The sequence below is a fragment of the Typha angustifolia genome, chromosome 11 (genome assembly GCF_048772165.1).
Source record: "Typha angustifolia cultivar Huaian chromosome 11, ASM4877216v1, whole genome shotgun sequence".
NCBI classification, from domain to species: Eukaryota; Viridiplantae; Streptophyta; class Magnoliopsida; order Poales; family Typhaceae; genus Typha; species Typha angustifolia.
Window position 1 is genome coordinate 2,714,242 of NC_133249.1, and position 14,223 is coordinate 2,728,464.

General features: G+C 36.8%; 2 protein-coding genes across 5 annotated transcripts; one reads left to right on the top strand and one right to left on the bottom strand.

Moving 5' to 3' along the window:
* Positions 1-784: 784 nt before the first annotated feature.
* On the bottom strand, positions 785-3,664 carry LOC140770770 (tubby-like F-box protein 9). The gene is made up of 4 exons (XM_073112036.1): positions 3,207-3,664; positions 2,881-2,968; positions 2,070-2,199; positions 785-1,589 (listed from the first exon to the last, which is right to left on the bottom strand). The coding sequence occupies exons 1-4, from the start codon at positions 3,543-3,545 to the stop codon at positions 1,034-1,036; spliced, it is 1,113 nt and encodes a 370-aa protein (XP_072968137.1). The 5' UTR covers positions 3,546-3,664; the 3' UTR covers positions 785-1,033.
* A 2,973-nt stretch (positions 3,665-6,637) lies between these two features.
* LOC140770236 (protein MALE DISCOVERER 2-like) lies at positions 6,638-13,991 on the top strand. 4 transcript variants are annotated; one of them, XM_073111312.1, is made up of 14 exons: positions 6,638-6,883; positions 7,016-7,220; positions 7,327-7,459; positions 8,305-8,376; positions 9,290-9,433; positions 9,509-9,649; positions 10,603-10,698; positions 10,814-10,875; positions 10,952-11,389; positions 11,996-12,186; positions 12,288-12,420; positions 12,514-12,668; positions 12,936-13,118; positions 13,261-13,991. In XM_073111312.1, the coding sequence occupies exons 2-14, from the start codon at positions 7,115-7,117 to the stop codon at positions 13,519-13,521; spliced, it is 2,115 nt and encodes a 704-aa protein (XP_072967413.1). In that variant the 5' UTR covers positions 6,638-6,883; positions 7,016-7,114; the 3' UTR covers positions 13,522-13,991. The 4 variants fall into 4 exon arrangements, with proteins under 4 accessions (XP_072967413.1, XP_072967414.1, XP_072967415.1 ...); XM_073111313.1 differs by having other exon boundaries at positions 10,955-11,389; XM_073111314.1 differs by having other exon boundaries at positions 10,820-10,875.
* Positions 13,992-14,223: the final 232 nt, after the last annotated feature.

Genomic DNA, 14,223 nt, shown 5'->3' on the forward strand with positions numbered 1-14,223 from the left:
GTTAAAGCTATTAGTTGGAAGAAGGAAAATTTACACAGGCAAATTGTGAGAGTTCTGTTACAGATATCGGACTGTATTCCAGAATTTTTGGTGTAAAACAAGAGTATTTGTAACTCTATTTTGTTATGTAAACAGGTCTGGAATTAAAACCTCTGGAAACTTGATTACTTTTAGAGTGAATGTTTAGCTGCAAACATTGTCTTTATTTGTAACTCTATGTAGTTTTACCAACCAACCAACCTTTTCCTAGAAAGAAAACAAGGTGTATGAGACTCCCAACAACGCCCAGCTTGGGGCCTTACTCCTATTACATGTTGCTGTAATTGGATATTGAATTTGAGGATGAAAGACTTGTCATCACAGGTACGTTAAGCACCCACCAAGAATAACTAGTTAGAATACTATGCTTCAATTTCCTAGCTAGCTGAACCACACTTACCTACTACACTTCATAACTCTGCCTGCTACTAATTTGAACCTACCATTATTTACCTGTCATAATCCCATGGTTGCATCCTTCTATCCCCCTATCTTATCTGTAGCTCGGGGCTATTTATATCAACAACCACCTAGCTAACATCACACCTGCTTCTCTCTCTCTCTCTCAAAAACAAAAACAAAAAACAAGAATAAAATTAAAAAATAAAAAAAGAAAGAAAGAAGAAAGAAGCCAAGAACCACACCTGCTTCAAACGATATTAAGCCCATACTTCATATTAAATATTTTATACGGAAGGATGATGGAATTTTCATGTACCATGATTTCTAGGATGCCCCTGGCACGAGATAAACACACTGATTTTATCATTCAAATTGCCACCGTAACAAATTTATACAATATGTCATCACGTTCAAGGAAGAAGAGGATAAAAGAAACAGGAGACTAAAATCGACAAGCATAAGATATGGAACACTCTCCCTAGCACAAAAGAAAACCCCCAAACATACCATACCTCCAAGCCTACAGAGAGAAAAGGGGGAAAAAAAATACAGAAACAGAATCAGCCCAAATATGATATATCTAGCGAAGTTATTATTCACAGGCAAGCTTTGTACCAAAGCTGGTAAGGCAGATCGCGAATGCCTGAAAGGCTGAGAGAGGCTGTCGGTAATCCATGGTAAACAGGTCGTCGCCAACCTTTCCAAACTGGAGCAGCACTGTTTCCTCGTCACCCCATGGTTGACTGGGATCAGCAGTCGCCACTAGCTGGAAATTCTTCACTGAGGCAACTGTGACCCGGCCATGGAAATTTAAGCACCAGCACTGCAGATGCTCATGCCACCTGGGAGCTTTATTCTTCAGAATTGTGAGCCCAGTGAGATCTTTCAGCTTCGACTTTGAAGGATCGCCTTCAGCGGTATCTTGAGCTGAAGGACATTGTAGAATGCAGTGCATTCTTCTTGGTCCTCTTGATTTGAGGAGGTTGAATTTATAGGACACTTGTCCAATTTCAAAATTGCCAGCTGAGACTTGTGGACTGATCCGCTTGCTGGCAAAACGACGCAATGATCTGCTGCTTGATGGCTTAGCTCCATTGTATGGTGGCTGACTGTCATAGATAGTAAACTTTGTGCCTAGAAAATCAGATCTGCAAGGAACATCAAGCAACATACTGAGATCTATGAAAGGGAATATGCTAATATTCTAGGCGAAACATTTAGTACTTAAACTGGTTTAAGGATAAAGTAAATCGAAGTTAGGGAAGAAAGTGTGAAACTAAAATCACAAGTTCCTATAAATTTTCATATAAAAGCGATTTAGGACTTCACTAAGTGTGAAACACAATTGCCTAGCTTAAAGTGCTCCTAAGTTTATGACACATTATATGCTTGGTTATAAGTCCTTGGTATAACCAACTACATGTCATAGCTGTCTCCCATCAACTTTGAATGCAGTGAAATATTCTGTCTAATGCATGTTACCAAAAAAAAAGTTTAATAGAATATACCATGTGCAGCTCCTTTCTCACAAATTGAGTACCAAAAAGAATATGATTTACATGGAAAAGAAACCGAGGGTGTATATATAAAGCCTGTAGAGATGGAAATTTCAAATACTGATGCATCACCTTAGTTTTCCAACATAAGCATTGCTTCCTTGGAACAAATCATCAGCATCAAGAGAGATGATGTACTCTGTGTGGGCACCATTTCTAAACCTTCGCGCTGCCAATAGGAACTTCCCTTTATCCATGAACGCTGAAAGGAAGACCAAATACACCACAGATCAAAGAATCGCAACAGTATGCTATATTAGCCAAGACAACGAAGAAAATCAAGGTCCAAACAGGCAGTGAGATACATATGAATGAAGGACAATGGCAAATCAAGATCAAAATTCTCGAAGTTGTATAATATAGTCTGAATGGACGATGAAACTGTTCCCAATAATATCACAGGAACATGGCTGGCCATATCTTTTAGATCACAGATTTGTATCATTTGGTGTGTTGTCTCCACCCAGAGGATGCTTGATGTAGAATTAAGGTTTCCATGAATGTAGTTGTGGTTACTTGGTTTTCCCTATGCTAGAAATGTGAAACTTACATGTTCACTATAACTTGCACAAGAAAAATATATATATATATACTGATCTTAAAATGGATCTACCTGGCACCACCTCACACTCCCGATCTCTCCAAGATTGATATATTTAAAATTACATCTTTCACAATAATGAAGGATACCAATTAGTAAATCGTACAAGTTCCTAAACAAATATTGCATATCTATGTCTACTCTTTTACAAGTAAATGAATAAATGCTGCATTCGCATCATATCATCAGCATTTAGCATGTAAGATGTACTATCGGAAAAGGCTCTAGATAAAATATAAACAAAGAGACATACATGACATTCGCTGGTTGGAATCAACTTACTTTGTGTCAAGGCGAGATACAGATAAAACGTTGAGTTCTTCTTGTTCCTTTTGATAAAGCATTGCATGGGAGAATCCCTCGGCCCTGGCTATTTCATCACCACATTTACATACCACAGCCCATTAATTTATCAAAACTCCCAACACAACAAAAACCAAATTATCACAAATTTCTACCCCCAGAATCATCAAGTAAACTAATTCCCCTCACGAAAATTTATTACAACAACAGCCTTATATACATCAAAATCCACGGAAACAGAATCCTCGACAAAACCTAATTAAATTGATCTCCAAACACCAAATCCAAAGAGAATTAAGACTTACCTGTTTGAGCGAGGAAGGGAAGGTGATTTTTCCGCATTCCAGAGGGGGTCGGATGATCCCCTTGGCGATCTCTCGCCACCGCCGGCAGACGCAGGCGCAGGACACGACGTCCTTCCGCGGCGGCCACTTCTCGCCTCCGGCCTCCACCCTCCTCACGATCTCAGCCAGGATCTCTGGCAGCATCGTCGACCACCTGTCGTCCTCCGCCACCTCCACCTCATCCTCCGCCTCCTCTCCGGCCGGCGAAACCCTAGGATCTCCGGCGATCTCCCCGGATAACGACGATAGCGACCACGGCAAGGGGCTCCGCCTCATGAGCAGCGCCCTTCGCCGAGACATCTCGCCTTTCCCTCTCTCTCTCTCTCTCTCCGCTCGCCCTCTGTAAGAGGTAAGCTTCGTCGTCCCTTCTCTCCTCGGGAGCTCTACCCCTCTTTTTTTTTTCTTCTATTTTTCAAAAAATCCATTTTATTATTTGTACTTCTCTTTTTTTAATTGGAGAGGGAAGTGGCACAACCACACAAGGGATCATCTGCAATTCCCTACATACAGCCTATTTAGATTGCCTGCCTGGTAATCAGGTATCCATCCAGCTGTTAAAAGCATAAAAACCCAAGTATTTTATTAAATTTCCGTTTAACACCCTACATCTACCAGAATTAACTTCAAATAGTTAGAGCACAAGTGCACAACGTATCTGATATGAAAAATCACCAAAAATGAGGGTGCGATCTGCGAATTGCGGCAGTGCAGGTGAGTCGGTCGGCACGTCCTCATCCGCACGGGTTCCTCCTGGAGAGGATCCGAAGCCAGGGTCAAAATGGGAAAATAACAGAAGAGGATTTAGGGCTCTATCCGTGCGCTCCAATAATGCGAATTCTTCTGGGGTCCCGGGTTGTAAATAGTTTTCTATAATATAATATAATATATATATATAATCAGAGGATTAAGTAGGATAAAGGGACGCGTATTCGTGTTATCGTGACAGGGTTATCGCTCTGATGACGACCTCTTCCTCCTCTCCCTTTCGTCCACCGTCCTCTGACTCGGTCGTCCATATCGGGCTAAGTTTGATTCCTCCCACCGTCATGGACCATGTCTAGCTCTAGGTCTAGGTATCTAGCCCATCCCACTCGTGGAATTCACGTGACGATTTTATTTATTATTATTATTATTATTTATTATTATTATTATTATTATTATTATTATTATCTCTAGGAGACACTATGTTTTACCCGGGCTTAGGCGTAAATTATATTCTTTTGTAGTTATATTTAAATTAAAATCCGTTATTTTTTTTATCATATTTTATTAATTTATATGTCTTATTTAAAGATACTTATTAAAATAAAATTATAAATAATTGAATGAAATAATATCAATTCGATCTCAATAATATATATATTACAATCCGTTCCGTTATCACCTTAGATGAGTTAAAAAAATATTTTTAGTTATCTAGTACTTGCGGGTAAAGTATAAATTCCCTTATCTCTAAATCTATAAACTGTTGCATTTGTTTTGTTATTATGTGCCATATTAAATCCTTTTTAAAATGTCTTTTTTATTTAATGTTTTCCGAAGAAATAATAAGTGGGTGTTGTATGATCACTTTAAATTCCTATAAAAACTATTTTACTCTTAAAGAAAAGATTGGAAAATTTTAAAATAAAACAATTATGAGACTATCTTCATTAAAATAATTAAAAATGATAAATATATTTTTTATAATATAAAGAGTCAATGTGTACATCTTAGTGTAATCGGTTATTGTATTATTATTATTCTTATTATTATTATTGATTGGAGACTAAAAGGCTAACTAGATTAGCATGGAGTTAAGTTAGTAAGAGGCAAAGCAAAGACCAAAATCTAAGGAGGGGCAAATACTATTCTATCTATTCTAATTTTACACCAGAGGGCAGAGGGGCAAAATAATAACAAAAATAGCAAAGCTGCCAGGTCACAGCTTGTTCCTCAAATTTGAAAATTAAACGCCAAGTCAACTGGTTCAGATGTGCTACAGCTACCATTCGACATTAGTTTGTGATAGATAAAAATAAAAATTTCATCATGGAAACAACGAAAAAAAATTAAACATTATTTAAATTTAAAAAAACTAATTTAGATTCATTTATTTATCGAGTTTCTTGATTCTGGAAGGCCACTGCTTACAGGCATGCTAGACATAGTTTTCATGTTTTTGTTTCGTATTCTTTGTCCGGAACATAATCTTTTTGGAGATTTTTCCACACATCTGATTGTAGTGTTATTGTGAAGAGAATACTTATGATTCGGAGTTCATTTAATCCATGTCATTTTATGTCGAATAATGGAGTTTATTCTACCCCAAGTGTATATTTTCTAGGTAAATTATTCATAATTCAATAAAAAAAAAAGTGTGCTTTTAATATAAAAATAGATGCATTAGTTTTTAAATAGCCAACCTCGCTTTTACTAATGAAAAAAAAAGGGCTTGGATAAATGAAGAATGACTCAATTTTAGCTTATCTAATTTTTATTTCAAACTTAAGTAACTGACTTATCAAATTAAAGACTTATGAACTTTCATAAAAATATAGTCTAATTTAAAGATGATATAATAATAATTTGGTTATTTTTATACTATATTAATGACATAAAATATTGATGCTAATGGAACCCCACCACTTTTTAATTAAAAATTTGAACGATTATAATTTAGTTTGGACACTCAAGAATTAAAGGCATAAGTTTGAACTATAAAAGATAAATTAAAATCGAGCTAAATTAGATGATATACTATAATTTACCCTTATTATTATAATAGATAATATTATTTAGTCCTCCAAACTATCCCAATTTTTTACATATATTTTTAAATTTTTTTTAACCATATAACCTCTCCGAATCAAAAGGTTTGTTGCATTAGACTTTTATTTAATTATTTTTTTTAAATTTAATAGGATATATATAAATATTTTTTAATTTTGAGAGTGTATATAAATAATAAAAAGAGTTCAATAATATATATGAAAAATAATAATAATAATGTAGGAGTTCTAAGTAACATTATTATTATTATTATTATTATCTACACTTCTGGTCCCAAGTCGTGCACCCCATGTCGGAAAACTTGGAATTAGCACAAATATTAAAGCGAAAAAAGGGAGGGATTAGAGAGAGAGTCGCACGACGGGTGGTGATGAGCTCGGTCAAGAAGAAAACGCGTGGCATCATTCCGACCTTCAATCCCTACGGTCGCGGGGGCCCACCGCAACAGCCAATGTTGCGCGGGAAGGAAAAATTAACCTCGTCTGTAGCCGGCGGCGACCGTTACCCCGCCGTCAAAGCGACCTCTCCCAAGTAATTCCAAAGAATTACAGGGGCTAAAACGAAAAAGGAGTATGCGGGGATAAGGGGGAAGAAAAACAATTAAAAAAGATCTCGTTGCCGTATCGATCCCGTCGCTAGATGGCGACGATTTTGGAACATCGTCGTTGCCTTTGAGTAGGACGGATTTGAAAAACCAGGGAAAAAAATATTAGGGTTATCTCTACGTGCGTTGATTTCTCTTGGTTCTTTGTTGTTAATATTATTTTACTCTACTTTCTTGGTGTTACTCGTAAGCACATCGGATCCAAGAACGAAACCCTCAGTTCCTTCCCCCTTTTGTTGCATCGAGGCATCGTTTACAGCCTGTAAGAATCCATTCTTCCTTCGCTCCATTTTACACCTCTCTCCCTTTTGGATTGGATCACTTGAGCTCAAAGCAATCGCTTTTGTACTCTTGAGCGACTTTTCTATTCAAATGTAAGGCCTCTTCTTCGCAGGTGAAAATTTGAGCTTGGTGGACATGAGAAAAATTGCACTCGATGGTTCGCAACATTGATTTCAGAGACTGGAGATCTCAGTGAGTTCGGCTCAAGGAGATGGGAGGAAGATGGAATTCTTTCGGGTTCCATCTGCACAAGTTTCTGTCCGCAGTTTTGATGCTCCATTTCTTGAGCGATGAATGCTTCTCGTTAAATATTGAAGGTATTTAGATATTACCTGTTGCAAGTTACACTTTTGATCCTATTTGTGTTGTTGCGATGAATTGATGCTATAATTGCTTTACTCTTGATCTGTTGTGGCGTTGAAGGATTGGCTTTGTTAAAGTTTCGATCGAGAGTGGAGGTTGATCCGTACGGGGTATTGGAAAATTGGGATCCTAGAGACAGCAATCCTTGCAATTGGAACGGTGTTCATTGTGATGATGACAAAGTAGTTATGCTGTGAGTTTGTTCTCATTTTACTGCGACATACTCTGTGCTTTCTGACATAAGCAAAGATGGCTGCTCTGCCCATTGTTATTGTTTAGAATATAAACAATTGAATACTCGCATAACTAACTAGGTGGGAGGACCCAGAAGATATAAAGCCTCTAAAACAAAATTGGGTATATTTGTGTTGTGAGATGCTACTCTTGTTTGTCTATATTTTCTAGTTAATGCTTGAGCAACTTCCAACCAGTACTCTAAGGTCTTCTCAGCTCATCTCTAAGCTTTTCATTTGGTTTTACCTGAAAAGCTTCACTACATTCTATCTCAATCTCAGCATCTTTCTGTTGCTTCTGTCTTTTAAGTCGATGCCCATTCCCTTGCATCATTTAAGTTGCTCTTCACTGTACATTTACATATATTACCTTCATCCAGCATTTGTGAGTGTTCACAGTTATCAAACAGCCTTGGCAACATTAGAGATACGGGTAGTTAACACTTTTATAGAGGCTCTATACAAGAGAAAATGAGGAAGATGGACAATGAACAAGGAACAAAAAGAAAAGCAAAGAAAGAAAAGGAGATCGCATAGAATTGTGAAATCGAATCATTAAATTGCACTGTTGGGCCATAAATGATAAATCATGAATTCTGAATGGCGGCCTGCAATCTTAGATTTACTCAGGAAGATTACTTGAATACTTGGATTTCTATTGAATTGCATATTTCAGTAAAAACTACAGAATGAACTTCTCATTGTAAAAGATTATATCCATCCAGATGCGGTGTTTTATAGCAACGGAACATCTTTTAATGCTCGTATGTTGTTATACTGAAGTCTGAGAATGTGTCAACTGCAGGAACCTAAATGAACAGTCTCTAGTTGGAACTTTGGCTCCGGAGCTTGGGAAACTCAGTCACTTGAGAGCTCTGTGAGTAGCTGTTTTAATTGTCTATTTTACTAAAAAAGCTGCATATACATATCGTCATTAGGTATTTAGACAGATAGCCTTATGTAACAGAAGCGATCTCCTTTTCCTACTTTACCAAACACTCAATTTGCAACATTTCTTTTAATTTAAAGATAGGTTACATAATTCTATCTGAATAGTTAACGCAGAGATGGACCTTCGCCAAAGTTATTCAAGACAATAGTTGAACTGGAAGAAGCTACTATCACTTAAAAACCTAAATGTTTTAGTTGTTAATTATGAGATTTGTGTCAATGTGTAAAAAAATGCAAATACCATGAAATAGTATACTACAATTCAACAAAAATTAATGAATTTAGGGAACTCATTTAAACAAACTGAATTAGATTGAACTCCTTTTTACTCTCTGTGATGGTTGTAACTGCTCAGTGATATTCACATATAAAGAATCAGAGTTTTCATTTGCATCCTTTTGAAAGGTATGCATGGTTACCTAAAAGGCAGGTTGCATAATGTTGTTGATGTCAAATGGCATTAAATATGAGCATGACCAGCATTTATACACACACGCACACACGCATCCTTGCTTAATAAAGCATAAAGTACCATAAAATCTGGCCATGCGACATTTATATGGAAACATGTTACATATAATTCTGTGGTCCACCTGTCAATTGCATTCATATGCTGTTGTTGGTAACTTAAGATGCTACTTGCATGAAACTAGTCAAGTAATACCTTTTACTGCTTTTTCAGAATCCATATTTTCAGAACTAGCAAAAAAGTGAAAAAATCAAGTCATCTTTTATAAATTGTCTTTGTAGTTTTTCATAATAGTATCAAGACAGATTGTCTAGGTTTTCCACTTCAGTCCTTACTGAACTTTCAAATTGTATATATTCTCTACTGGCAGTTTGCTTTCTAAGAACAATTTTGCTGGTCTTATCCCTAAAGAAATTGGACGGCTTGCTATGTTGGAGATATTGGACCTACGGAATAACAACTTGGGTGGTGTAATTCCAGTGGAATTAGGAGAAATGCAATCACTTAAGCATCTGTAAGTCAATTGGCCTTAATATGCTTTTACTCCATCATCTAAAGATGGGCTTGATTATGTTATGCTTTGTTACAGTCTTGTTTGCTATAACAACTTTGATGCTGGCACACCTTGGACTGGAGAACCTAACATGCACGCTGATCTGAAATATGAACCGGACCGTTCTTGTAAATTAGATGCTGAGAGTGGCAGTTTAAACCGAAAAGTTGGTTACTGGTAAGGCAGCTCATTTGTAATTCATGAAAACTTTTCATCTGAATGGTATTACGATTTCTGTTCTTCCAACCAAATAGTTGTGTCTACTTGTTTATTGTTGAGAGGAACTTGCACTCTATATCTTGTTTCATCTTGACAACTCATTCAAACTTCTAATAGCAAAAGTGCATCTAGGAAACTAAATGGATTTCAAAGATAGCATGGAATTCCACTTATTTTTCTTTTTTACCTTTTGTCTCCCCCCCCCCACCAACGATCAGGTTTTGACACAAACAGTGACCTAAAAGGCTAAAGCATAAGCTAGTTTCATTTTAAAGCCCTCTGTTTGGAAAGATGAAGATTTAATTGGAAAAGTTATAAACTTCTAATAGATCCTTTAAAAGATGGCTATTTTATGGTTGGAAACAAATGGCAAGTAACCTATAACACTAGAAAATCTGCAAGGACCTTGCGAGAGATCACGAGTAGAAGCAACTGCATTTTCTGTTCTTGTAGATTATAATACAATGAGGACAATTGGATTCATATAAAAGGTGCTTGCATATAGAGATAGATATAGACACTTAAATTCTCACACGTACTGTATTTTGGACTACACTAATAAAGCATCTAGTGAGCCCATTCTTTGACTTATGTCTAGTCATCATGTTTATAATATCAAACTCAAGCTTTCGAATAAAAAATATATATATTATAAAAATCTATTATAATACTTAGAAGTTCCTCAATTAGACACTAATGGCCAATGCTATTTGAAGTGTATGACTTACTAGTACAATATAACTGTTGTTTATTACAAGACCCTGGCAGAGACAAATGCTATAGGAGCCTTTGATCCAGTTGAGAGTACTGCTCACTTTTTTTTTCTCTGCTAGCATTATAATTCCTCTACAGTATTACCATTAAGTAGATGAATTCTTGTAGAACCTCTTATTATTATCATGTTTCTTCAGCCTCTGGCAGGGTGGTTTGCAAAAACTGAAGATGGTTAGCTCCATTGCTCTTTTGCTTAAAGGAAACATGCAACAAGTTTTTGGTACTTTATCCTTGTAAGATTCTGGTCTATCTTATTCCTATGTTTCTCCTGGTTCAACTATGACAATTACTTGTCTGTAGTACAGACCCTTTAAATATCTTGACAATATAACTTTTTTCACTATCAAGGTTCAGGTTCAAAGCAGGCCCTTCATCTGAACTTGACAAGGGACATGGTGACAATCTATATGGTAATGCACAATGTTTATTGGTCATTTGATTTCCAAAACAAGGATTCATAAGAATAATGATGTTCTTTCTTATCAGCAGCCAGCTCTCGTGAGTTTTTTGGTATACCAAATTCAATTGCATATATTGCTCGTCGTAGGCTGTTGGAGAAAACCGGCAACCTCCCTGCTACTTCTGGAAGTAGTAGCCCCGCAAAGAAAGCTGTTTCTGTTCCACCTTTTGGAAGTGGTTCATATCCAGCATTTGTTCCCAAAACAAACAAGACAAAATCATCTCCACCACCTGCACCAGCAGTAAAGCCACCAGAGAGCCCATCAACGCCAACAAAGCCTTTGGTAAATGAACCCACATCAAGTAAAAGATCGACACTGTTGTATGTTCTTGTACTTCCTGTGGCTGCATTGTTGCTTACTATGGGAGCAGGCATGCTTCTGGCATGCCGCAGCAAGGGAGTAGCAACAATAGGCCCTTGGAAGACTGGAATAAGTGGACAGTTACAGAAGGCATTTGTAACAGGTGAATCCTTCAACTACTAATGTTTTTGTGGTGTGCAGTTTGACATGTTGATTGGAAGGCAGTAATCATCTTACAATTATGCTACCTGAATGGATCTCAATGTTATGCAGTAGACTTGACATAGTACTGCACATAGCAGAAAGGATATAGGATGTTAGAAATTCTCAGAGGAACAAATCATTATAGAACATTCAACAAAGAGTTTTTGACAAAAGTAAAATTGAGCAATTAGACATCATTTTGGCATTATTAAAGTATCTCAAACAACATGACTTAAGCAATAGAGAGATGTTAGTTATAGAGGAGTGAAAGAGGGCATCTGCCTTATGGGTTATCTAGTGATAGTTAACGTGGAGTTTGCTGTTTATACTCTATATACTTATCAGGCATAGATCTGTTTTCTTATGACGATGTAGTTGTTTTCTGGGATTTTCTTATGATGGCGTAGTTTTTTCTGGAATTTCAAACATACTACCTATTCTTTTATGCCTTAAGGTAAGAGGTATCTGGTGATTCTGTTGCTTTCGTAGTAAGGGGTTGTTTCATATAGTTTTTCACAATCAAATTCGATACACAAGATGACTGTTGATTTCATTTTTTCTTCAGGGGTGCCAAAATTGAATCGTACAGAACTGGAAGGTGCTTGCGAAGATTTTAGTAACATTATTATCACTTTTCCAGAATATACTGTGTTTAAGGGAACATTGTCAAGTGGAGTAGAGATAGCAGTTGCATCCACTGCAATTACATCTACTAAAGATTGGTCAAAGCGTTCTGAAGCACAGTTCAGGAAAAAGGTTTTTCATTCCTGTGATCTTTGTTATTTCTAACAACACTAAATAAATATTGCACCTTTTAAACTGAGTATTGACTTGTTTTGTCCATCTTGGATGTGCAGATAGATACACTCTCACAGATAAACCATAAGAACTTTGTCAATCTTCTCGGTTACTGTGAGGAGGATGAGCCTTTTATGCGAATGATGGTTTTTGAGTATGCAACTAATGGGACACTTTATGAACATCTTCATGGTAAAAGTTATCAGAGTCCACGCTTTACAAAAATCTTGACTCAAATAGTTTAGATATGGTCAGAATATCACATTCGTTGCAACTCTTTTGCAGTTGAAGAATTCGACCACATTGATTGGACTGCAAGAATGAGGATTATTATGGGAACAGCATACTGTCTTCAACATATGCATCAGCTCAACCCCCCCATAGCACACCCTGACTTGCAGTCAAGTTCTATCTTTTTATCAGAAGATTATGCCGCTAAGGTACTCTTTTTTTCTTTTCCTTTTGCAGTCCCATCTAGGCTTCCTACATATTAGGGAACCAGGAGGTTATGGCTGTTTTTTTTTTCTTTCCTTATTTGGTCTTAACCCATTCAAATGACAATCCCATCACCCTCCGATGAGCTCTGGTTGATCTGAGTCAACATCCACATGTTGTAGCCTTGTGCGACTTTTAGGAGATGAGTGTATTGCCCTTGCTTAGGAAACAACCACTAGCTCCTTGTGATGTGCTAATATAATGTCCTGCAGGTTGCAGACATCAGCGTTTGGAAAGATGTTATTGCAAAAGAAAAGATAACAGGAGATGGCAATTATCTCTCTGAATCAACATCTGCTGATCCAGCAGGAAATGTGTACTGTTTTGGAATACTTTTACTTGAAATTATTTCTGGAAAGTCCCCATATTTTGAAGATGGCTCCCTTATAAACTTGGTAAGCTGAGTTCCCATCTCTCTGCAAGTAATGGTAGTTAAGATGCACTGCTTTTCTTTTCTCCAGTGAAAAACACTATTTCCCTTGAGTAAATGGTGTGTTGTTTTTTTCCTGACATTTCTCGTCTGCTGAAAATTTACAGGCTTTGGAATGTATGAATGAGAACAGAAGTATTGGCTCTTTGCTCGACCCTAAATTGAAGACTCATAAAGATAAAGAGCTGGACGTTATTTGTGAGGTCATCCAGGATTGCATACATCAGGATCCTAAGAGAAGGCTAAAAATAAACGAAGTTGTTACTAAACTAAGGGAGGGAATAGAGATTTCACCAGAAGCAGCAGCCCCGAGACTTTCTCCGCTATGGTGGGCGGAACTTGAGATCCTTTCTGTTGAAGCAAGCTAGTGGCAATAAAAATGTTGCCTAACTCGAGATCCTCTTTGTAGATACATGCTTGTACATTTCATATTTATAGTATCCCTGGTGTTGTGGGTTCCAGTGTGGTGGACTCTGTGTCTCAAAGACATCTCTTCGGTGGCAGATCCTACAATTTCTTCCCCTTGAGCAAGCAAATTTGTTTGTGATCCAACGGTATCTTGTTTTTACAATGTATACTCTGTGTGTGATAGATAGTAGTAGAGTACCAACCACCAAACATTGCAGGATGGCAGCATATGACTAAAGCCAGCAACTTCGTGATGTATAAGTTATAACATAGCTGAGATGCTAAATGTGTAGTTTATTGTGTACTGGAATTGTAAAACTCTCCCCATCTTTTGTCTGTGGCTTTCAAGATGAGTTTGTTTTGCTACTGCTAATTTCCATCTGTAGTCCCCACTCTTTTTAAATGAATGTGAAATCTAATATTTCCAAAAGGCAAATACTTCAAATACACTATTCTAATTCTTAATATTAATCCTACGAACAATTACCTTATCTGATTCAAAATAATAACAGACTACTACATGGATGAAACTCTTGTCCCATACTATACTTAAATACTGAATTAAATTTTTGTCTAATATATTGATTCAAAATCAATAGAGTTTAATTTTAATATGTTCATTTTGAATTAGGAGTTAATAAGTATAAAATCTCTTTTATACT

Bases quoted from the DNA above. Each gene is read 5' to 3' on its own strand.
- LOC140770770 (XM_073112036.1), bottom strand. From the start codon at position 3,545: ATGTCTCGGCGAAGGGCGCTGCTCATGAGGCGGAGCCCCTTGCCGTGG. The intron at 2,969-3,206 runs GTAAGTCTTAAT...GTGATGAAATAG, and splicing joins TCCCTTCCTCGCTCAAACAG to CCAGGGCCGAGGGATTCTCC. The intron at 2,200-2,880 runs GTAAGTTGATTC...TCTTCCTTTCAG, and splicing joins GTATCTCGCCTTGACACAAA to CGTTCATGGATAAAGGGAAG.
- LOC140770236 (XM_073111312.1), top strand. From the start codon at position 7,115: ATGGGAGGAAGATGGAATTCTTTCGGGTTCCATCTGCACAAGTTTCTG. The intron at 10,876-10,951 runs GTAATGCACAAT...CTTTCTTATCAG, and splicing joins ACATGGTGACAATCTATATG to CAGCCAGCTCTCGTGAGTTT. The intron at 12,421-12,513 runs GTAAAAGTTATC...ACTCTTTTGCAG, and splicing joins ACTTTATGAACATCTTCATG to TTGAAGAATTCGACCACATT.